The sequence below is a fragment of the Lagopus muta genome, chromosome 20 (assembly GCF_023343835.1).
Source record: "Lagopus muta isolate bLagMut1 chromosome 20, bLagMut1 primary, whole genome shotgun sequence".
Lineage (NCBI taxonomy): Eukaryota > Metazoa > Chordata > Aves > Galliformes > Phasianidae > Lagopus > Lagopus muta.
Window position 1 is genome coordinate 1,402,906 of NC_064452.1, and position 21,618 is coordinate 1,424,523.

At 44.9% G+C, this 21,618-nt stretch overlaps 1 protein-coding gene across 6 annotated transcripts in view; it reads left to right on the forward strand.

Annotated features, from left to right (window-relative positions):
* ACACA (acetyl-CoA carboxylase alpha) overlaps positions 1 to 21,618 on the forward strand; it is a 112,866-nt gene that overhangs the window by 27,961 nt on the left and 63,287 nt on the right. For all 6 annotated transcript variants that reach the window (XM_048967119.1, XM_048967122.1, XM_048967120.1 and 3 more), the window contains 21 exons: positions 175 to 281; positions 663 to 773; positions 1,077 to 1,286; positions 1,813 to 1,983; positions 3,553 to 3,714; positions 4,270 to 4,433; positions 5,088 to 5,238; positions 5,796 to 5,899; positions 6,170 to 6,251; positions 6,919 to 7,064; positions 7,947 to 8,097; positions 9,378 to 9,512; positions 10,345 to 10,491; positions 10,997 to 11,185; positions 11,759 to 11,859; positions 12,011 to 12,099; positions 12,800 to 12,924; positions 15,880 to 15,993; positions 17,336 to 17,449; positions 17,808 to 17,897; positions 18,344 to 18,462. In XM_048967119.1, coding sequence (XP_048823076.1) covers positions 175 to 281; positions 663 to 773; positions 1,077 to 1,286; positions 1,813 to 1,983; positions 3,553 to 3,714; positions 4,270 to 4,433; positions 5,088 to 5,238; positions 5,796 to 5,899; positions 6,170 to 6,251; positions 6,919 to 7,064; positions 7,947 to 8,097; positions 9,378 to 9,512; positions 10,345 to 10,491; positions 10,997 to 11,185; positions 11,759 to 11,859; positions 12,011 to 12,099; positions 12,800 to 12,924; positions 15,880 to 15,993; positions 17,336 to 17,449; positions 17,808 to 17,897; positions 18,344 to 18,462 — 2,782 coding nt within the window. The remainder of the gene's footprint in view (positions 1 to 174; positions 282 to 662; positions 774 to 1,076; positions 1,287 to 1,812; positions 1,984 to 3,552; positions 3,715 to 4,269; positions 4,434 to 5,087; positions 5,239 to 5,795; positions 5,900 to 6,169; positions 6,252 to 6,918; positions 7,065 to 7,946; positions 8,098 to 9,377; positions 9,513 to 10,344; positions 10,492 to 10,996; positions 11,186 to 11,758; positions 11,860 to 12,010; positions 12,100 to 12,799; positions 12,925 to 15,879; positions 15,994 to 17,335; positions 17,450 to 17,807; positions 17,898 to 18,343; positions 18,463 to 21,618) is intronic.

The window sequence follows — 21,618 nt, forward strand, 5'->3', positions numbered from 1 at the left end:
GCTCCCCAGACGACAGTCATAATCTGCTTGTGTTCAGCATCCTCTCTTTTGTACGTGCTTCCAGACTGGTTCCTCAAGGTTCTGTTACAGCCCTTTGTTTCACCAGTGTCTGATGTGTGAGCTCTCACTGAGCCTTGCAGCAGAACAGGCTAGAAGGCCGTGCTTATGTTTCAGGTCTTCGAGTGGATTGGCAGGAGAACGATCTTCAGAAGCGTATCCTGAACGTTCCTCAGGAGCTGTATGAAAAAGGCTATGTGAAAGATGCAGACGACGGCCTGCGGGTAGGTGGCTGGTAGTTCAGAGCTGGTTGGAGCCTGCTGCATGCATACCTGGAGATTGCCTGCAGGATTAATTTATTTCTAATGGGAGAACAGATTAGGACCGGACTGAGTCTTGGAAATTTGAAAGCAGTCTTTCACAAACTGTCTTTGGGCTCAGCCTGCAGAATTAGTGGGATTAGGAGAAAGAAACAAGAGCGCTGCAGTAGCAGCAACTGTTCCCTTGTTTTTCCAACTACTGAAATAGCATATGTGATTTGTGTCTCGTTCATGTCTAGTTTGCTAAACAGAGTCAAAAAATGTGGGGACTTGGGCATGAATAATTCATAAATAAAGGTCTTCTCAGCTTGTTACACTTACCCATGTTTTTCCCGTCTTGATCAGGCTGCTGAGGAAGTTGGCTACCCTGTCATGATCAAGGCCTCTGAAGGAGGAGGAGGGAAAGGAATTAGGAAAGTTAATAATGCAGATGACTTCCCCAACCTATTTAGACAGGTAACTTTTCCATTGATTTATGCTGTCTTGTTCTAGATGCTCAGGTTGGGTGATTCTGAGAGCACTAAATGGGAGATGTTGAGGAAATGAAGAAGCCACTATTGTGAGCCTTGTTTAGCTTATGGATTATTTAGGAAAGCTGAGGTGGTTTTAACCTCGCTGTAATTAAATGTAAGTGAGCACGGGTTGTTTTTAGTCATAAGTGACCTGAGTAGATATTCAGGACATTTGTTACTCAAAAAAATGAACTGGGGATGATTGGGATTAAGGCGGTTGTCCACTTACATGGTGTCTCTGCTGTAGGTTCAGGCTGAAGTCCCAGGCTCTCCGATCTTTGTAATGAGGCTGGCCAAACAGTCCCGCCACTTGGAGGTGCAGATCCTGGCAGACCAGTATGGCAATGCCATCTCTCTTTTTGGTCGGGATTGCTCCGTGCAGCGCAGGCACCAGAAGATTATTGAGGAAGCACCTGCTTCCATTGCAACTTCAGTGGTTTTTGAGCACATGGAACAGGTGAGAGTGGCTCTGCAAGTTCTCTTTTTCATGTGAGACTCCAGGAAGAGCCAGGATGTTTTTATTTGTCATTGGCAATAATTTTGCATTGTTCGGTCTGTTAAAAGAGCAGTGTGAGGTAATGTGTTGTAAACTGCTTTGTGTGCAACTGCTGACATTTCCAAAACTGAGTCCACCATTGCTGAGCTCCACTGAGAATGTCTGCACCTCAAAAATGAGAGAGATGTGTTTTAAATGTGTAATGTCACATTAAAAGTGAGCAGCAGGAGATATATGAATTTCCTAATGCTGGCTGTTAAAAATACTTCAACTCTGCCTTCTGTGAACAGTGTAAACAAAATAACCTGGGAACCAAAACCCTGGTGCCATGTGCTTTGCTTTGAGCAGCTTTTGGGCACGTTAGAAGGTGTTGAATGTTTTAGAATGCCACCAAAAAAAACTCTGAAGTGGGTAGGGTGGGTGAGCAGGGCATAGAAGATTGAATGTGGGGCATGGAAAACAAATACTCTTCTTTCCTGCATCCTAGTGTGCAGTGAAGCTTGCAAAAATGGTGGGGTATGTGAGTGCAGGCACTGTGGAATACCTCTACAGCCAGGATGGCAGCTTCTACTTTCTGGAGTTGAATCCCCGTCTGCAAGTGGAGCATCCCTGCACCGAGATGGTAGCTGATGTGAATCTTCCTGCAGCACAGCTCCAGGTGAGTGAGGACCCAATTCCTGCACCTCTGGAGGATTTCAGAAGTGCTCAAATTGTGGTGTGGTGAAGAAAGCTGAGCGTGAAAAACCTGTTCTGCTGAAGCCCGAGTGAAATTAAGGGGCCGGACTCTTGCTGAGTCACTGCCAGGTTTCTGTGTTAAAACTGGATCCCATACCAATGTTCAGCAGATGACTGGATCTTAATACTTAGAGAGGGAAGAGTGTAAGGCAGCTATCAGCACTACCACATATGGCCTGTGTCCTCTCATGCAGATGGGGATATTTGACTCCTCCACTTCTCTTTCCCAACCCAAGTCATCTAATTAATGGAGCAACTTTGTTACTTCCCCAGTTTAGGATTTATCTTCTGTGGCTTCAGGAGCAAAGCTTCTGTGTTCCAAATATTCTTCCCCTTCTGTTCTGATTTGGAAAGCAAAGAGAAGTAATTTTCTAGTTGTTCCTCCTGAAATTCTTAGAGAAACCGTTAGTTACAAAAAAAAAAAGAATACGTGAAGCAACAGAATAATAAAATATAAAGGTAAGAAAACTGGTTTAAGAAAGGTTGTGTGTAAAATCTCTGTCTTAAGAGGCTTTAGACATGAGTAGTTCAGCAGGCCCTGAAATTATTTTGTCAAATGAATTGGCTTCTGAGGCTAGCAGAGCAATCAAATGCTGTGCCAGTTTGGAGCAGTGCGTTGCCCAGTCCACTGCCTCCAAGAGATAACAGTATTCCCAGAGTTCCCAATGACAAAGGGAGTGAAAAAAGAGCAGACGATTGGTTTTTTTCATCTTTCAGCAAGTTCAGCAGTTGTTTGAAGTTCAGGAAAGTGACTTTGGTCTTTTTAATTTTGATTAGCAGTTCCTGACTTCCAGGGAAATTGTTTCCACCTCTCCAAGTCCCTCACTAATAGCAGATGCTTCCTCTTCTTGGCTGAGGTCCCTGCTCTTCAAGTCTTTCTACAAAATAGGATTTGTGCCTAATTATTAGGCACTGGAATAGATGTGGCAAAGCAACCAAGAATTTGTCTTGTTTTATTACTCTTTCAAGGGGAAATCATCACAGTGAGTGACATTTATGGCTTGTGTGAACCAGTAGGATTTTTTCTTGTTGACCAGAACAGCTGGGAATTGGGTCCATAAGGCTCCAGTCAGCAGCCAGTTCTGTAGGTCACTGTCTGCATTTTATAGTTACAGAAATCCTCAAAGGTTCCATACAGCTGGTTAGGGGTCATCTGGCACCTCAGTATATTTTTATCAGGCTTAATTCAGGCCCATCCTTGGCTGACCTAGCAGTGACCAACCTTCTTTACAGTCTTTAGTCAACGGAAAATATTTGTTGGAAGTCATAAGGTGGATGTTACACTGAGTTCAGCTGTCTTGAGAAATACAAATTTAACAGGACATGTCAGTGGAGAGGGCTTACTTAGGAAAATAGGAATATGTGTTTGCTGTATGAGAACTGCAGCATTAGCTTCTGCAGAAACTGGTGGGGTTACTTCCACAAGGACAAGAGGCGCTCTGTGAAGAAGGCAACTTGCTGATTAGTGGCAAATGCTGTTCTTCCTCCTCAGATTGCCATGGGGATTCCACTCCACCGGATCAAGGATATCCGAGTGATGTACGGCGTTTCCCCATGGGGAGATGGATCTATTGATTTTGAGAATTCAGCCCATGTCCCCTGTCCACGTGGCCATGTAATTGCTGCACGTATCACCAGTGAGAATCCCGATGAGGTGAGTGTTTTAAATCCTGTAGTTCCTTATCGTGCTATGATAACCTCAGCGAGTTCAATCTCTGCTGCTGTTCCAGGAAGGTTTGGCACCTTTAAAAGATTCTTCCCTTATCTTACTTAGCTGATGCTTCTGTACACTGTGGCTAGGCGCTAGAAGAACATGGACTGACACAGGTGCACTGTACAGTATCTTCACCTTCATCTCCTCAACTTCCCAGAGCATAACAGATTTTATCTGTGCCTTAGGATTATAAATCCCCTTTATTGTGACTTGGTTGTCCCCCAGGCACACTGTCATTATTAGCTGCCAAGGTGCTACTGACCTCACAAAAGCTAAGGTCTTCAGTTCCCTGTAGTTTCTGAACGACAGCAGTTCCTGTGCTTCTGTGTTCTATAGACCTCTGCTGTTGCTTTGGCAGTGAGCAGGCTCAGCTTAGCTGTGTACGCGTCGTGTTGCAGAGCAAAATGGTGCTCTTTACAGTTCTAATTATTTCCCTAATTCTGGTTTATTTACTTTTTCTTTAGGGTGTATAGCAATGTCTGTCTGTTTTTACAGGGATTTAAGCCCAGTTCTGGTACAGTCCAGGAACTGAATTTCCGCAGCAATAAGAATGTCTGGGGCTATTTCAGTGTTGCTGCTGCAGGAGGGCTTCATGAATTTGCTGATTCTCAGTTTGGTCACTGCTTCTCCTGGGGAGAGAATCGTGAAGAAGCCATCTCGTAAGTAGTATAATCAAAAAAGCCTTGGAAATTGTTCATTTTGTTCCTCTTTATTGCAGAGTGCCATGGATGAAACCAGACTCTTTAGTTCTGGTGTTTTTGAGGGAAGTTTCCTTCTCACTTTCCACATTGTGGTCAGGCTCCTGATCCTGTCTTGCTTTGCTCTTCCACTGCATTGCACCTGCATTTCTCACTTTTTGATTACTGCTCTTTAGTTTATTTCCCTTCTGTGCCTGCTGCTGGGGTAAGATACCATTGTGCTGAAGTCCTTCTTTGAAAGCATTCAGGTGAAAGGCTTTTAACAGGAAGAGCATTGGTAACTTGGCTATGCCAATGCCCTATAAATAACTGAGTGTTCTTATGTGATGTGGGACATAAAAAGCTTATCATAAGACAGGACTGTCTGACCTGCCATCTGTGCTGTTGTTCATCCAGAGTGTTTCCTCTGTTCCATTCTGGGTGGGATGGTGACAGTGTCTGTTATGTTCTGTGTACTTTTCACACGCAGTAGGTGCTTAGATGTTGATAACAATGGAACTCCTGTTCTCAGAGCCGGTGCCTGTTTTTTTCCAGGCAACTCACGGGGAACTGTTCAGAGTTACTGGGTTGCACTGTTCGTGTGGGATAGATAACAGGTTTTCTCTCCTCCTTCAGAAACATGGTGGTGGCCTTGAAGGAGCTGTCCATCCGAGGGGATTTCCGAACCACTGTTGAATACTTGATAAAACTGTTGGAAACAGAAAGCTTCCAGCAGAACCGCATTGACACCGGCTGGTTGGATCGGCTGATTGCTGAGAAAGTGCAGGTGCAGCTGTGTGCTTTACAGGACTACTTTGGAGAGAGGGAGAGGAGGAGGGAAGGGTGGGGTGGAGAGAGAAAAGGAGAGATTGGAAAGCTTGGTATGTTCTGTTTACAAGAAGATGAGTATTTAGCAGTACTTAATTTCCACTTAACACGTTGCAAATAAAGATTTTCACTGGGCTTGATTCTTATTTGTATCAAAATTCCAGGTCACTGCCTTGTCAGGGAAAAGTGGTCTTAGAGTTGGCCATAATGGCATCTTAGTGTATGTGTGAATTAAGGCTAGTATTTTACTATACTGCTTGGAATGGATGCTGATGGAAAGGCTCAAATAGATTGAGTCTCAGGATTTGATTCAGAAAGAACAAAGATCAGTGGTTTTCTTTATAGAGGTGATTGCTGTTATGTAGTATTTGGATATGTGCTACAACAGCTTAATTTTAGTGGAAGATTGGCCTTGAGCCAAAAGTAGAGTTGAGACCATTGGTTCTACAAGTGGATGTGTGGAACAGAGCGGTGCTAAGGAAGGTGTAACTGTATTATTGTGCCCTTTCCTTCTAGGCTGAAAGGCCTGACACCATGCTAGGGGTGGTGTGTGGAGCTCTTCATGTGGCTGATGTGAGCTTTCGGAACAGCGTCTCAAACTTCCTGCACTCTTTAGAAAGGTAAAATTGCTTATCTGGTAGGTAGTAATTATTTTTGACTTGAAATTTTGTTTGAATGCAGTACAATCCAGAAATGCATGGAGCTTGTTATTTGTTGTCTGTTCTCTAATCCCAAGAAGCTGTTTATCTACAGGCCTAAGAAAAACTGGCCTGCTCTGTCTCTGTTAGTATTTTTTAAATCCTTGCATGCTTCTTTGAGCCTTCTTGGGTCCCTGGTAGTCATTTGGTAGTTTCTGGATGGCAAATTTTGCTTTGTACTTCTCTTTCAAGGGGCCAAGTCCTGCCTGCTCATACTTTGCTGAACACTGTAGATGTGGAACTCATCTATGAAGGACGGAAATACGTGTTGAAGGTATGTTGCACAGCATAGGAAACCATCCTTATGACACTGCTAGCTGGAAATGTCTGTGTGCTGCTCTGGCTCAATCTTTGTAATTGTTGGAATTAAATCTGTGTAAAATGTAAAAGCAGAGGGGTTAGGAAATCATGATCAAGATGATCACCTGTCACATCTTTTTATTGTAATATCTCTGTGCGTTTCTGTAAACACGTTAATTTTTCAGAATCAAGAGCCCCCCCTGCATGTGCTGAGGATATTAGACCAGAATTTTATGTGAGACCCACTGCCTTTTGGTTGTCTGAAACTTTCAGTTGATGTTTCTGAATATTTAGATACACTGTGTTGGGTGTTTGGCTCTGGTTTCATGAGCATGGTAGAATTTGTAGCAATTTTTCTCTTTAGCATTGCTTTTTCTTTGCTGTGAGCAGAAACAAACAAACAAACAAACAAAAAACCCCAAACAAATCAGCATTAAGAATACTGTTTAAAGGTTGCAAAAGCAAGCATACAAGTTCTTTTTCATGTTTTTTTTTCCCCAAGATGAGAACAAACATCTCTGTTCCACTTCTTTATTTGCCACCGTTGCAACACTTGGAAATCTGTATGTTGTGTGGCAACCAAAGCACTGTCAGTGCTGTGTCTCTCTCATGTGCTACCTCCTGTTCTTGTGGATCTGCAGGTGACCCGACAGTCTCCCAATTCCTATGTGGTCATCATGAACAGCTCCTGTGTGGAAGTTGATGTGCACCGACTGAGCGACGGAGGGCTGCTCCTGTCTTACGATGGTAGCAGCTATACCACCTACATGAAAGAAGAAGTGGACAGGTAACAACTTGTAGGTTATTGTATAACATCTGTGTGTCAGTCCAGATTAGGTGTACTTCTCGCCTTATGCTTCCTGATGAACAGCTGGAAATTGAACTGTTTCCTAGGAAGGGATTCCTAGATGTGTTATTATTGATGAGTTTGAAGGGAGAAGTTGCTTTCATCTGAAACGTGTGTCTGGGATGCATTCAGACCTTTCCTGTGTAAGTGCACCAGTAGGGAGTCTGTGATCTCCTGCCCTTTTGAATTGCATGTGGTCACCTGTAAGAGACCCAGTACTCTGACCTCCAGTTGGCTGAACTGATATGGGGGTTGTTTAGGAGCTCAGATTCCTATTTCCCAAAGCTTCGTGGTTTGTGATCTAAAATATCTGCTGGCTCAGATGCTTGTACACTGGATTAACTTTCCCAAAGGAGACTGGAGTGACATTGGTATCCTTTCAGAGTGCTTTTTAAATCTGCTGTCAGAACACAGTGATGCCGTAAGCTAACCACAGCACATGAATGGTAAACTCGTGTTCAGGTGCAGACTGAAATCTCCACAACTGCCTGAAAGGGGTTGCAGTGAGGTGGATGCCAGTCTTTTTACTCAGGTGATAATGATAGGGCTTGAGTCAACAGCCTCAAGTTGTGCTAGGGGAGATTCAGGTTGGATACCAGAAATAATTCATTCACAGGAGAGGCAGTTAGGTGTTGTAACAGACTGCCCAGGGGAGCGGTAGCATTCTGCTCCCTGGCAGCACTTAAGAGACGTGGATGTGGTGTGTAGGGCTGTGATTTAGCAGTGGATTGTCTTGTGAGGTGGATGGTTGGACCTGATGGTGCTGAAGGTCTTCTGCAACCTAAATGGTTCAGTGATTCTGTTCTGCCTGTTGTTCCCCAGGTATCGCATCACTATAGGTAACAAGACTTGTGTGTTTGAAAAGGAAAATGATCCTTCCATTCTGCGCTCACCTTCGGCTGGGAAGCTTATCCAGTATGTGGTGGAGGATGGGGGACACGTGTTTGCAGGCCAATGCTTTGCAGAAATAGAGGTAAAAGTCTCAACTGTTGCTGATGCTGTCCAGGCAGAAGCTGGGGAGAAAAAAAAGTTGAATGTTCTTAAACTGGAAAATGAGAATGAGAAGTAATTCATAGCATTTCCTTTCTAAATTTTATCCATGTTTTAATTTGGACTAATTCAGGAATCAGCAAATGGAATAATTTGGTGGGGGATAAATTTTTAACAGCCGAAATCTGAGCATTAATGACTTCACTAAGTGATAAGTAAAATTCCTCAGCAGTGAGACCACAGTTACTGTCTTGCCATGGTCCCAGAGCAGAGTGTACCATGTCTTCTAAGTACAGTGAAGAAGGCTTTCCTTTTGTAAACCACTACTTAGCTCTTAAGGAGACTCAGAAGAGGCATATGGTGGTATTAAGGAACAAGTTAAGACTTCTCTGATCACCTGATCATTTATCAGATTGATCAGACAAATTAAGCTGAAAATAAGTGTCACTCCTGCATTCTCCCTTGGAAGTTACTTAACGCTTAGAGAGGAGGAGGGTGAAGAACAATTGCTGCACCATAGTGAGGAAAGCATGAAAGGTCGAGTAGGAGTGCATGGCTCTGAACAGATATGAAGGAAGGGAGGGTGTGTTGGCAGAGGGGCAATTAAACTAGTTGGGAAGATTGTGTAGGAGAAGAATATCAAGCCAGAGATCTGGATACTTTCATGTAAATGCTTTTATGCTGCAACAGAGCCATGGCTAAAGAGGCACCACCTACTCAATTCCTGTTTTCCCAGTTGTGGTATATGCTACAGCAGTAGTAAAACTAGATTGCCTTTCCCTAAACCTAACGCTTCTGCTTAAAGGCAAGAGCTTCTGTGGCTAAACTGTGGGAGCATCTCTATTTGTGAATAGCAGACTGAGATTTGTGACCCCTAGAAGGTAATCCTAATTTCCTCTGCTAGCACAGTATCTTACTGTAGCTTTTCAGAGTGGCTCTTGCATTTCAAACAATGAGAGTGCAGCAGCTGCAATAATCTGTATCTGTTTTGTTCCCTGTGTTGAATGTAGGACCTTCTTAAATACCTGTTGGTCCAAGCAGCTTCCTGCTGCACTGGTTTGTGTCCTGGTAATTTGTTCCATTTACTTAAGTTGGAATTTCATTCACAGTGTATGTGCTTTTAGACCTTTGAGAAAGACTGAATGCAAAAGGTGCTCATGCAGGTTAGTTTGTCTGTGGTAGGCTATTGGCTGCTAGTTCACAAAACTGGAACCATTTGTGGACTATTGAAGCTGAGTGTGTAACCTGTTTTCCTTGCTACAGGTGATGAAAATGGTGATGACACTAACAGCAGGAGAATCAGGCTGCATCCATTATGTCAAACGCCCTGGGGCAGTGTTGGATCCAGGCTGTGTGATTGCCAAACTGCAGCTGGATGATCCCAGCAGGGTTCAGCAGGTGAGAAGTTGCAGGAAGCACAGGTTTTTGTGGTGTTTTTAGAGGGGAGCAATGCTGAGAGTGCTATAAGATGGTCCAGTGGGCTGAACCAGTTTTAGATTGGTGCACTGTACTGGAAACATCACCATACTTTTTGTCTCGTGGTGATTTGGGCTCAGACTATCTTGTGGTCCTCTGATTCAGGCAAAGCTTTTGTACCATGCTTGTTCTCTTCTTACCTCAAAGTTATTGCGGGTCCATGGCTGTATGTGATACTGGAGATTGGCTGGATCTCTACATCTGCTTTATTTGTCTGCATGCTTATTTTACTTCTTTTTTTATCACTTCTTTTTTCATCTTATTTTACTTCTTTTTGGCCCTCTTCTGGAGGACAGGAGTAGATAACCCAACTCCAAGAGTGTCAGGCCCTGCAGATTGTAGCAAATCTGGATCTTCTTTAAGGTGAAAGGCAAACGTGCATTTCTTTAGGCCTCGTAGCCTGGGATGTAGCTGGTGACAGTGGAAAAGAATTTATTGTTCCTTTAGCAATAGCTAGTAGGAAACTGAGAAGTTGCCATGCAGGGGGTGGAAAGTAATTGTCAGCATCGAACTGCTGGCTTTTCCTCCACTTTCTGTAGAGATATAAATGAACTGGAACGTATTTTAGAGAGAGGCTGGAGGCTTTTTTTGTGGGTGAACATAACCTGGAATTGCTGCAGATCCAGCTCATAACTTCTGTCTCTCTCTCCCCATGAGCATTTTCCACTTGGGGAATTGTTCCAGGTTAACTCTGAGCCTCCGGCTGAGGATAACTGGAGGATTATTGACACTGTGGTCTTTGCTGTGTTTCCAGGCTGAACTGCACACGGGCACCTTGCCTCAGATCCAGAGCACAGCACTTCGAGGCGAGAAACTCCATCGCATCTTCCATTATGTCCTGGATAACCTGGTCAACGTGATGAACGGGTACTGCCTGCCAGAGCCCTACTTCAGCAGCAAGGTACCAGTTACTTCTTAGCTCAGACAGGGAGCAAATGTTCTTTCTATTGAATGTAAGGCTGGACAGTTGGCACATCACTGCCAGAGGGCCAAGACTGTAGCAGTACTGTGCTGCTAGTGCTGGCTGGCCTTGGTTTTCTTTCTTACGTTTCCTGATAGCCAGTCTCAGCAGAGAGTAACATGGGAGAGTTCCACCTGTGGTACCCAAAAAGAGTGTAAGTTAGGAGCTGAGCTTGAGCTTTACTGCTCGTGCCTGCAGCCTTGTAAGCATGAGCTACCTGCATAGCCAGCTGTGGTGGAAGTCTGGAGGAAGGAGGAATGAAGGTGAATGAATCTGAGCAAGCTATTGGTGAAAGGTGGCACTGCAGCTGCTTCAGTTCTCGTGGTTAGCCCCTGTGCTACCTGTGTGATGCAGAGTCCTAGAGACCTCACTGACACCTTTCCATTTCTCCCTTCTTGCTGCTTATTTTTTTCTTATGTTTGCCTCTATGCTGACTTGTCTGTAGGTGAAGGGCTGGGTTGAGCGACTAATGAAGACACTGAGAGATCCATCTTTGCCTCTGCTGGAGCTTCAGGACATCATGACCAGTGTTTCTGGACGCATCCCACCCAACGTGGAGAAGTCCATCAAGAAGGAGATGGCCCAATATGCCAGCAACATCACATCAGTCCTTTGCCAGTTTCCCAGCCAACAGGTGATCAACCACACTTGTATAAAGGGATCAAAACTGGTTTGTGTTGGTGTAAAGAGAGAAAATTCTTCTAAGTTAACTGGAGATCAGATGGACTTAAAGATGCATTTGAACGTAGAATCTTTGTGATGAAAGATACTGATTGTATCACTTAAGCTTATTTGCTGCCTTTTCCTGTGCTGAAGGCTGTGTGTTCTCTGCTCACTGTAGCTTTAAAGAGGCTAGCTTAAGAATTAGGAAGAGTTTAATCATAGAATGGCCTTGTGGGTATTTATTTACTTGCTTTTTGGCTGGTACGTGTGCTACACTGCCATTTCTAGTGTCAATATAACCTTAAAAAGGAATGAGTGCAACTAAGAAGGCCTGGTCAAGGAGATGTTGGAAGATGATTTCCTTATTATGCAATGTCGTGCTTCAATTTTTGTATCGTCGTTATCTTCCTACATAGTTTGAGGCTCTGGCCTTTTCTGGAGTCTGCTAAAGCTCTGGTCTGGTTTGTCTGGAAGTTGTCACTAGTTGTCAGCCAGACTGTCTCACCTCTGTTCAGGAGCTGTCATGAGACTTACTCTGTTTCAGATTGCCAATATCTTGGATAGCCATGCAGCCACCTTGAACCGCAAATCAGAGCGTGAGGTCTTTTTCATGAACACTCAGAGCATTGTGCAGCTTGTACAGAGGTGAGCTGTTTTCAGGGGTGATCCCTAATTATTTCCTTTCCCTTCTTTTTCCTCTCCTTTTTTCCCAGTTTCCCTTTTCTATTTGAAAGACCTGAGCCTGTTTGTCTTAAATCAAGCTTGAGCACTGGGTTTGATCTGTCTGTTTCCACAGGTACCGGAGTGGTATTCGGGGCCACATGAAGGCAGTGGTAATGGACTTGCTCCGTCAGTATCTGAAGGTGGAGACTCAGTTTCAGCATGGTGAGTCTCTCTCAAGTGTTTGATTTCTGAAAAACCCACATTTGATTCCAGCAGCTCGCCATTTACCCTCCTCAAGGAAGACAAATCCAGGAGGCTGAGCCACTTGGATTTTCTTTCAAAGGTCTCTCAGATTTCTTTTTCTTTTTTTTTGTAGAGGAAAATACCTGCTGTGAAATAACACAGAGGTTTTTTCAGCATTCGTAGGAGCAAACCTCAAACCCTCAGCTTGACTCACAATTGAAATAAGTGTATTGCATTACTGTGTCCATGCACAAGGTGGCAATGATGCACTGGCTGATGTTGAGGCTCTAGTTCTCACAGGTAGTTAGACTCAGTTAGATTCTGTTACACTTTTTTGTCCTGCCCCTATTCCTACAGTAATGTTACTGTAGATTCACTTCCACTTCAATTTGCTGGTGGTAGAGGATGGTGCAGGTCTTTTTTCTGTTCTTATTCTGTTCTTTTGAACTACTCACAGGGGAGGAATTTGGTTTTTTGGCTGTTTTAATAAGAATGGGATGCTTTAAATTTTCTGTTGAGGGCAGATGTGTTGGGAGGAATGCTTTCATCCCAGAGCTGGTTGTGTAGATCATGCAAAACGTGAAAAATGTATGTGGGGAAAAAAAAATAGGCACATCTAGTCTTGTGTGTTCCATGTCAGAGGTTTGGAGGCTGAAAAAATGTGCATTTCTGATCGCAGGTCACTACGACAAGTGTGTCTTTGCCCTTCGGGAGGAGAATAAAAGCGACATGAATGCTGTATTGAACTACATCTTCTCACATGCTCAGGTCACCAAGAAGAACCTGCTTGTCACAATGCTCATTGTAAGTTGTCTATTTATTCTCTAGAAATTTGCTTCTCCTTGTGACTGTATGTTTAGTGCTTTGAAAGGTACTGAATTGACACCTCTCATCCTTAAAGATGCTAACTTTCTAGCTTCTGAAGCAGCAGCAGCAGCAGTGTGGAATTTCTTCCAGTTCCCTTCTTGGTGAATGGCATTAGCCTGTGTTGACATTCAAGAGTGGATTCACTCTCTTGATGAGCCACGTTTGATCTCATAGGCTTAGTTGCTGTCTTACCTTCTTCCTGGCTCTAGGCTCAGTGTCTCGTGGCAGATCTGCTGCAGTGTGTTCTGACCAGCTGCACTCTGGGCTGTGTGGTAGGATCTGGCTGGGACCCATCATCTCAGCACAAAGTTGGTCACTCCAGGCAAGGTGTCTCACCGTTGGGATGCTGTGTGTGGCTGTCCAGGGGGCTTGGGAAGGGATGGTGAATCTCCTGGACACAGATTCTAGCTTAGAAACACACAGAAATCCTTATGCTGGAATCTACCATCATCATCCGTGTTCTCACTGGCTTGTAAAAATCTCTGTTCTTATTAACCTCCACTGCTCTCTAATGGGTAACCCTCCCATTAAATCACATTTGCAGGAAAAATAAACAGGAAGCCAACAATTGAGTCCTGCTTCTCTTTTTATATTTCCTAAAAAGCCTCAGAAAATCCTTCCTCCACTCTAAGGCTTTGAAGCAGAGTGAATATCCACATTCCTCAGTGCAGGATGAATTTAGCTACAGCGTGATTTCCAGCACAGACTGGAGTTAGGTGTACTGCTTGTTAAGAGGCTAATTACAACATTACCCCCCTCCAATCCCTTCCTTCTCTTTTTTCCTTTTTAAAATAATAAAACGTGGTCTGTTACAGTGAAAAGTGTTTCCAAAGTAGCCATCCACAAAATTACTCTCAAAAGCATAGAAAGGGTCATAATTGTCCTGGTCAGAGGCTGGGTTTCTTAAATTCTAATTTGTAAGATATAAGGAGCCTGGCATTCTTTCTTTCTGGCTTTCCTTTTTTCCTTTTTTTCCCTTTCCTTTTTGGTGTGTGGTGTGATTGTAAGTAACGCTTGCCTTAAGAATCTCATTATTTGAACACGGAGCCATATTTCCTCTGAGAATTCTGGAGTAGCTTTGAGCCGGGGCTGTTCATTTCTCAAGTAATCATGCTGGCGTGATGGAGAGAGAAAATGGCAGCTGTTCGCAGCTCAGGCCTTCAATTTTCTTCAGAGTCCAGTCACTCAAGTGTGTAATTACACGGGGGTGCCGGGGAGGCGTTAAGGCCTTGTCAGAGAGCTGGTTTGAGGCTTTGCTCGCTGCCTTTGCCAATCAGTGCAGGCAAAAGCCAGCTACCTGCTTTATTTTGTTGTTGTCATCCTGATTATTTCTTGCTAAAATAGGACTGGAACTTTTTGTCTAGATGTTCACCTCCATGCAATCCATGTCTTAGAGATGGAGTCTTGCTGTGTCTTTGGGTTGGTAGGCACAATGTCTGAGGGAGCGAGGAGCTTGCTGGGAGCCAGGAAGAGCAGAAGATGAAAAACCACCTGAGCTTTCCTTTGTCTTTTGTGCGTGCTCTTTCTTCTCAGCACTGTCAGATATTTCATCTCAGCTAAAGGCCAGCATCCCAGTTTGAAGCATACTGGGGAGACCTTCCTGCACACGGCAGGGGCACAGCTGAGGTACCTCTGTGTGGGCTCTGCTGGGCCCTCACGTGGGTGATGTGATGGGGACTGCTCACATCAGGTGGGTGTCAGAGGCTTAAGAAGGGCAGCATACCTCTGAGCACCGAGCTGTCTATGGCAAAGCGAGGAACTGCTCTGCTGAATTACAGTTCACTCTGTTAACTCAGAGACCATCATTCGTCTCCCCTCTGCTTCACATTACTCCTCATGTCTGAGGGCCCCCTGGCACATCTGGTAATGGTGGCGGAGGCTGTGGTGTTCTCTGGGTTGCCAGGCCATTTGTGTGCGATGGTGAAGCTGTCCTCCAAGGGCAGATGTCGTGTCAGAACACCTTGATGCTATGTTGCTGTTATTGATGTATCCCTAGGAATCCATTATTAACAAGAGGCTCTGAGGATGGTTTTAGTAATGGTGTTATGCTGCCATCATTCACCTTTTTAGCTAGCAGGCGTTTAAGGCAGGATGGGAACTACTCCATCTTTCATGTATTTGATGAAATATAGTGCGATTTGAAGCTGTGTATTCATTTTATGTACTTAACTGACTGCTGTATGCACATCCTAGCTGTAACTGGGCCACAGCGCCCGTGTTTGATGCTGTGCTGCTGTCCTGAGTCCTGCTGGGATTTTGTTGCCTTGAGCTGCAATGTAGCAGCACCCAGGCATTCAGACCTCAAGTACAACGAAGGCAGCTCTGAAATTCTTTGCAGTGCTTTCACACGTTGGTCTGTAGTGGTGAGATTCACAGAACTTTCTTTGGAAATAGTCACTGCAGTGTTTGCTGGCCCTGGATGCCAACCTCATGAGTTGCTCACGTCGATCACTTTAAAAACCAAAACCTTAGTTTTGATCTTTGTCCCTGAGAGGTGTATGGCATCACGCTGGCGTGGGCTCAGAACTGTGTGAGGAGGCTGGCTAGTTAGCTGTAGCATTGCACCTGGCATGTGCTGTTATTTATTATTTGGTTTGTGGAACTTGTATTATTTTGATTGTTTTTTTTTTTCCTTTGATAAACCTGCCAGGGAAATTAACCTATAGCACAAAGGTTTTTCTTTTCATATATTTTTTTGATAGATGTGAACTTACTGAAAGTCTAATACTTCCACCCTTGATGGCATAGAGTTACAGAATAATTCAGACAGAGACCTCTGTGGCCAGCATCGGAGAACATATGTGTGTACACATGTCGTGTTTAAGCCCCTTGGTGGGAGGAAGGAGGATGGTTTTCTCCATTTTGGATGTTTTCAGCTCTCTCTGTTTGCAGGACCAGCTCTGTGGCCGTGACCCCACCCTGACAGATGAGCTGATCAATATTCTGACGGAGCTGACGCAGCTCAGCAAGACAACCAATGCCAAGGTGGCACTGCGGGCACGGCAGGTGAGGAGCGCTCCTGCAGCTGGGCTCAGCCTCCAATCGCATCAGTGGGTTCCCAGCCACTGCATTTTAAGTTAGGACCACATTCCTCTGTCTCTGTTCCTCCAAAAGTGTTATCTGACCTAAAAAGGAATGACTGATTTGTGTGTTAAGGGAAGACAAAATTCATGGTCACCGTGGTTTCTTCTGGCTTTGTAGCCTGTGAACCTGCCAAGCACAGGCTGCCTGGAACAGGCAGCAAACAGCCAGGGTGTGCTGTCTGGGTTCAGCAGCTGCCCTACAAAAGGGAATCAGTTGGGGCAGAGAACAGTGAGAGAAATTTACATGAGAATCAGATGCTCCTAAGGAATTATTGTTATTGCAATGAATATGTTGCTGCTTTCTTTTTTTTTTTTTTTTTTTTAAATACAGTTTTTTCTAGCTTTTGAATTACTCTTGTTAATTTAATTTGAAAATAATTGGAAAAACTTTTGTCATATCCAAGAGTACAGGTAGTAATTTGGATGTCAGAACATCCACCTGTATATTATTGGGAGCTTCCTCGTTAGCAGTGAGTGTGGAGCCAGGGAGGAGTGTGAGGGCATAATCACTTCACACCAGGGCTGACCCCACAGTCTGATCACTCCTCTCACTCCCCAGTCCCAATCTCCATTCTAAAAGTCTTCAGCAGGGAAGCTGACACTATGGGGATCTCTCCTTTTATTTCAGTGCTTGACTGTGGAAAATGAATGTGGTGTTTGAAGCTGCTCAGTGACCTTATGTTTCCTTCAGGATTGTGTTTGTGTCCTTGAACCATTCAGAGTTATTGAACCTCTCAGCAGCATGCTGGGGATAGTGCTGCAGTCCTTGTGGATGTCTTTATGTGGCTCCTTCACTTCATTTTCCCCTGCAAGCTGCTTCCCCTTCCCATCTCCGTACCCTTCATGTTGGGCATTTAATACTTGGCACCAGCAGCTCTGCCTGCTCTGCTCAGAAGCTGTGTGAGGCGGTCTCCAGCGCTGGCCTCCCCACAGCTGCTGCCTGCCAGATCTGCTTTCCAATTAACAGCCGGTCAGGCAATCCCCAGGACTAACAGCTCTGCAGTGCTAAATCACATGCACTGATGGAACTTGATTGAAGCCGTTCCTTTTCTCCGTGGGGAATTGCCAATAATACAAACCGAGCGGATACACAAATGAGGCTGGGGAGGGGAGGGAGTTTGCAGCATCACCCAGGTGCCACCGAATTCACAGGAGAAGCCTTTTCTTGGATGGAGCAGAATATTGCTGCCTTGGAGTTACGGCCTGCTGCCTGTGGCCCGGCAGAGCTCCCCTCACCCACACGCTTTGTGTTTGCTGTTTGCCAGGTTCTCATTGCTTCCCATTTGCCGTCCTACGAGCTGCGTCACAACCAGGTGGAGTCCATCTTCCTGTCTGCCATTGACATGTACGGGCACCAGTTCTGCATTGAGAACCTGCAGGTATCTGCCAAACTCTTCTTGGTTCCCTGCTCCCTTCTCGCTGAGCTTCAGGTTGCTGCTTTAAAACTCATGTGTGGTCCCAAGTTCCTCGTGGCTTTGAGTTGTATCAGCCTGGTTCCTGACTTCCCCTCTTTATGTTTCCATTACTACGCTGATACCATGTAGCGTGAAAACATCCTAGTCCTCATGGAATGGCAGGAGAAGCAAGCAAATAGAACTAGTCAGTAACCAACCAGGGTTGGTTGATTGGTGTTTTTTTTTTTGGAGGGGGTAGGGTTTTTTTTTGTTTTTTTTTTGGCCAAATCATGTTTGCGAGACAGGCAGTGCTATTTTATCTTCTTCATGTCATCTCTTCTAGAAACTCATTTTGTCAGAGACATCCATCTTTGATGTGCTACCCAACTTTTTCTACCACAGTAACCAGGTGGTGAGAATGGCAGCTTTAGAGGTAAGTTTTTGCCCACTGAAAAAAACAAGTACTTATAATTTTAAATTAATTTTTAATCAGTGTTACCCTGCAGGGTTGGGAGCTGTAGGTTGTGTGGGATTTGGCGTGGTTGGAGTCTGGCATTTAACAGCATTAACATTCATAGTTGGTTGGAATTTCAGATGCAAATTATCTTCTCTGCTTGAAGAAGACTCGCACGGTTGAAGGGATGGAAGGTGAAGCTGCTGTCAGAGAATGTGGTCGGCCCACCTTATAACTTGTGGCTGCTTGCCACCAGAGCGGCCTTTCTCAAATAACGATATTTTAATCCTTCTAGTTGAATTAGGTCTTTATATTCATCTGGAGGTAACTCTCGTGTTTTTATGATCTCTCTTGATCCGTCCTTTGTCTTTTTCCTCCTTCTGCCTCCTTAGCACAGTCAGCTGATGGGGTTTCTCTTTAACCAGGTGTACGTTCGCAGGGCGTACATTGCCTACGAGCTGAACAGCGTCCAGCACCGCCAGCTGAAGGACAACACCTGCGTGGTGGAGTTCCAGTTCATGCTGCCCACCTCCCACCCAAACAGGTCAGATCATGCATTCAGTGCCTTTGGAGTCGGGGATCTGTGAGGGACTTGCTATCTTGGCACAGAAATCTCACGGTAGAACTCGTAGAGAAAAGGATGATCCCAGGGCATCAAATAAACACACATTTCTTAGGATAAAACCCTACGTTACCCAGTTCTTTCTATTAAATTATTTAAATTCTCAAGAGCTATGGGCAGTAGTTCCAGCAATTTGGATTCATTTAAATATGTTGCAGTCTTCATATGTGTTCCAGTTTTTAGTTCAGCTTGTGTAGTAACTTTCCTCTACAGAATCGGTTCTGGCAGAATCTTGAGCTTTCTGAAAGATGCAGGTGCAGGCAGAAAGAACAGCTGGGCTCTTTCCTCTTGCTGCATTGCTCCCTCGCCAGCTTTTTGTCACTCTTTGTGGTTGGTTGTGCTTTTAAACCTGGCTTTATTGACGTGGTTACACCTTTTATGGCATAAGGACGAGCAGCCTTTGTTTGTTTGAGGAGATGTGGATGCACATGTAGATGTGTTTTATGCAGAAGCATTCGAGTTTTGAAATACTTTGGTTTTCAGTCAGTATTTTTCAGAACGTGTTTCTCACGATGACTGAATCTTACAGTTGCAACCAAAAGCACCAACCGTACCCTGCTGTGCCCTGTGGAGGAGCCACGTCTTCTCGTGTGTGCAGAGGGTATTTTAAGAAAAGCTTTGATTTTTTTTTTCAGAACTTCTCCAGCATCTGTCAGGCCAGGTGGTCCCAGAGTCTTCCTCATGAGGTGCTTGGGGCAGGATGTGGTTCTGTCCCGGGCTGCAGTGTGCTGGACCCGAGGCGCAGTGCTGCTCCGTGGCCGCCGGGTGCCGCTGTTGATCTGTGCTGGGTGGCAGTGTGGTACAGGTGCTATTTTCCTCCTTTGTTTCCAAGCATCTTTTTCCTTATTTTATTTTTGGTAGAGCTGGGCAATGGGGTCCAGTCTCGCTTCATTGAGAATCCATCAGTACATTTTATGAAATGGTTTTCAGAATCTGGTTTGCTAGAAATGAATGGCTGTCCTCAACAAGCAGCACAAAACACTCGTGATACAAATGGGACATGCATTTGGTCTCATCTGTTTCCTACATCTCTAGAATGTTTGTAAATAATTGCATACTATTTTTGGTACTTCTTTACAATACTCCTCCCTTGCAGCCCCTCGTTCTCTATTTCCTCTCTTTGCTAGTCTGTCACCTCTGCTTACGGGTTGCGTGGGCTGCCCACACTGCCCACTGTGCTGGTACTGAGTGCTAGCATAGTTGGACAAGGTCAGCTGGGAGATGAGAACTGTTACCTGCCTGGGGAGCAGCTTCTTTGTCCTGAAATCTCCTCTCCTCTTTATTGTGAATTTGCTGGAGCAATGTTCTGAAGCTGTATGCTGCTTTTCAACAGTCAGCACTGCGGATGGTTGAGTGGAAATGCATTGCATTCCTTGTGCAGAGGCAAGCAGGCTTTGGGGACAAATTCACTGCTGGCACAGGCAGGTTCTGTTCCTTCGAGTGCACCTCCATCTGTTGGTGCTGAATTTTGCTCCTGTTGCTTAATGCAGCTGTTTGCAGTGCATACCGCCTTGTACAGCTATTGTGTGGCTGAAGTGCAACAGATAACAGGGTATGGATACCTGGGGAATTAAATTAGCTCAGAATGTACACATCTAAGCTACCCCGTTGAGGCAGGCCTTATGGTAATCCTGGGACACGCAGCAATGAAATCTCCAAACTCTCTGCCACTGCCTTGCTTAAGTCTTCTTCGTTGTTTTTGACCATGTTCTGAGACCCTCATATGTTCTTCTCTATCTTCTTTAGCATGGACAGATGGAATAAGGGGCAAATCCCAAGGCCAAAGTATCCCAGCTGAGTAAATGTCCCTGAGACGCTGCAGGGTTGGGTCCTGCTCAAGCAGAAATGGGTACCTGAGGGCCCAAAGGCAGCATTCTGTTTTGGAGCTGTTCTTTTGCGATGCAACACATCTTCTAACACGTGATCAGATAATTGTAAACCCTGGGCCCTTTTTTGACTGATTTCTGTGAACAATTCAATGGAGAAAATATTTATGCAGAGAAAATTGCAGACTGATAGGGCTGTGGGATACTTAAATTCTTTGCCATTAGTACTTACCCTTATATAACTTCTCTTAATTGCAACTGAAACAATCCCACCCACTACTTCTGGTGGTCACAGGAGGCACTCAGACTTTGTATTTGTGGCCACTGAATGATTGCCATCAGCTGCCCCCAGTAAAACTTTGCGTGGAGACAGGAAAGAAAAACTGTTAATTCTGAATATCAAAATCATGGAAATGCAACCCGCTCCTGGTGGGTTTTGTGGGCAGAAGCTGAAGGAAGGAATTATTTGTTTAAATTAATAGAAAACATCCTGTTGTAAGAATCCCCACTGATCTTAATTGCAAGGGCAAAGCGTAGGGAGAAAAACTTATAATTGAAACCATAGAGGGCTGTATAGATCAAGCCCGGCGTTCCTCCTTGCCCAGTGCAAGCCAGACGAGGAGCACGGTGCAACCATCTGGTGCCTTTTGCAGTAAATGGAGCCTCCCAGCCCTCTCCAAGTAAAGAGCATTGCAGTAATTGGATCTGGAGGAAGCAATCCAAGGGCACCTCCGGGATGCAGCAGGGTACTGCAAGCACGTGCCTGTGTGCAGAGCCCTGGTGTTGGGATCACCTGCCTCTTTCTGTTGTCTCCAGTCCCGGTGAGAAAGCCTGTGAGATTGAAATAAGCCCTGATCTGAGCTGCTCTCTGCCTCCCTTTTGTTCAGTCTGCCCTGCTGAGGTGGCAGACTGGTGGGATATTGCCTGCTGTTCAGAGGTTTGGTTTCCTTTGTAAGAATGGTGAGCTGGGTGACAGGCACTGAGAGGCCTTTCTTAGGTGTTCAGCACGGGAAGCAGCGCTCCCTTGTTCTTGGCTTAAAAACTGTTCAAAGAAACATTGTGTATCTGGTATAAGAAGAGAGAGAGGGAAATACAGTGTTCTTTCAACGGGGCTTTTGTCCCTTGTGCCACACAGGTGGCCTTGAAATGTCGTGGAGAATCTCAAACCTGGACGAGATCGGGTGGTGGAAGCGATGGAAGGTTTTAGTGGTGCAGCTTTGCTCTGGGTACATTCCAAGCCACCAAGGACTTT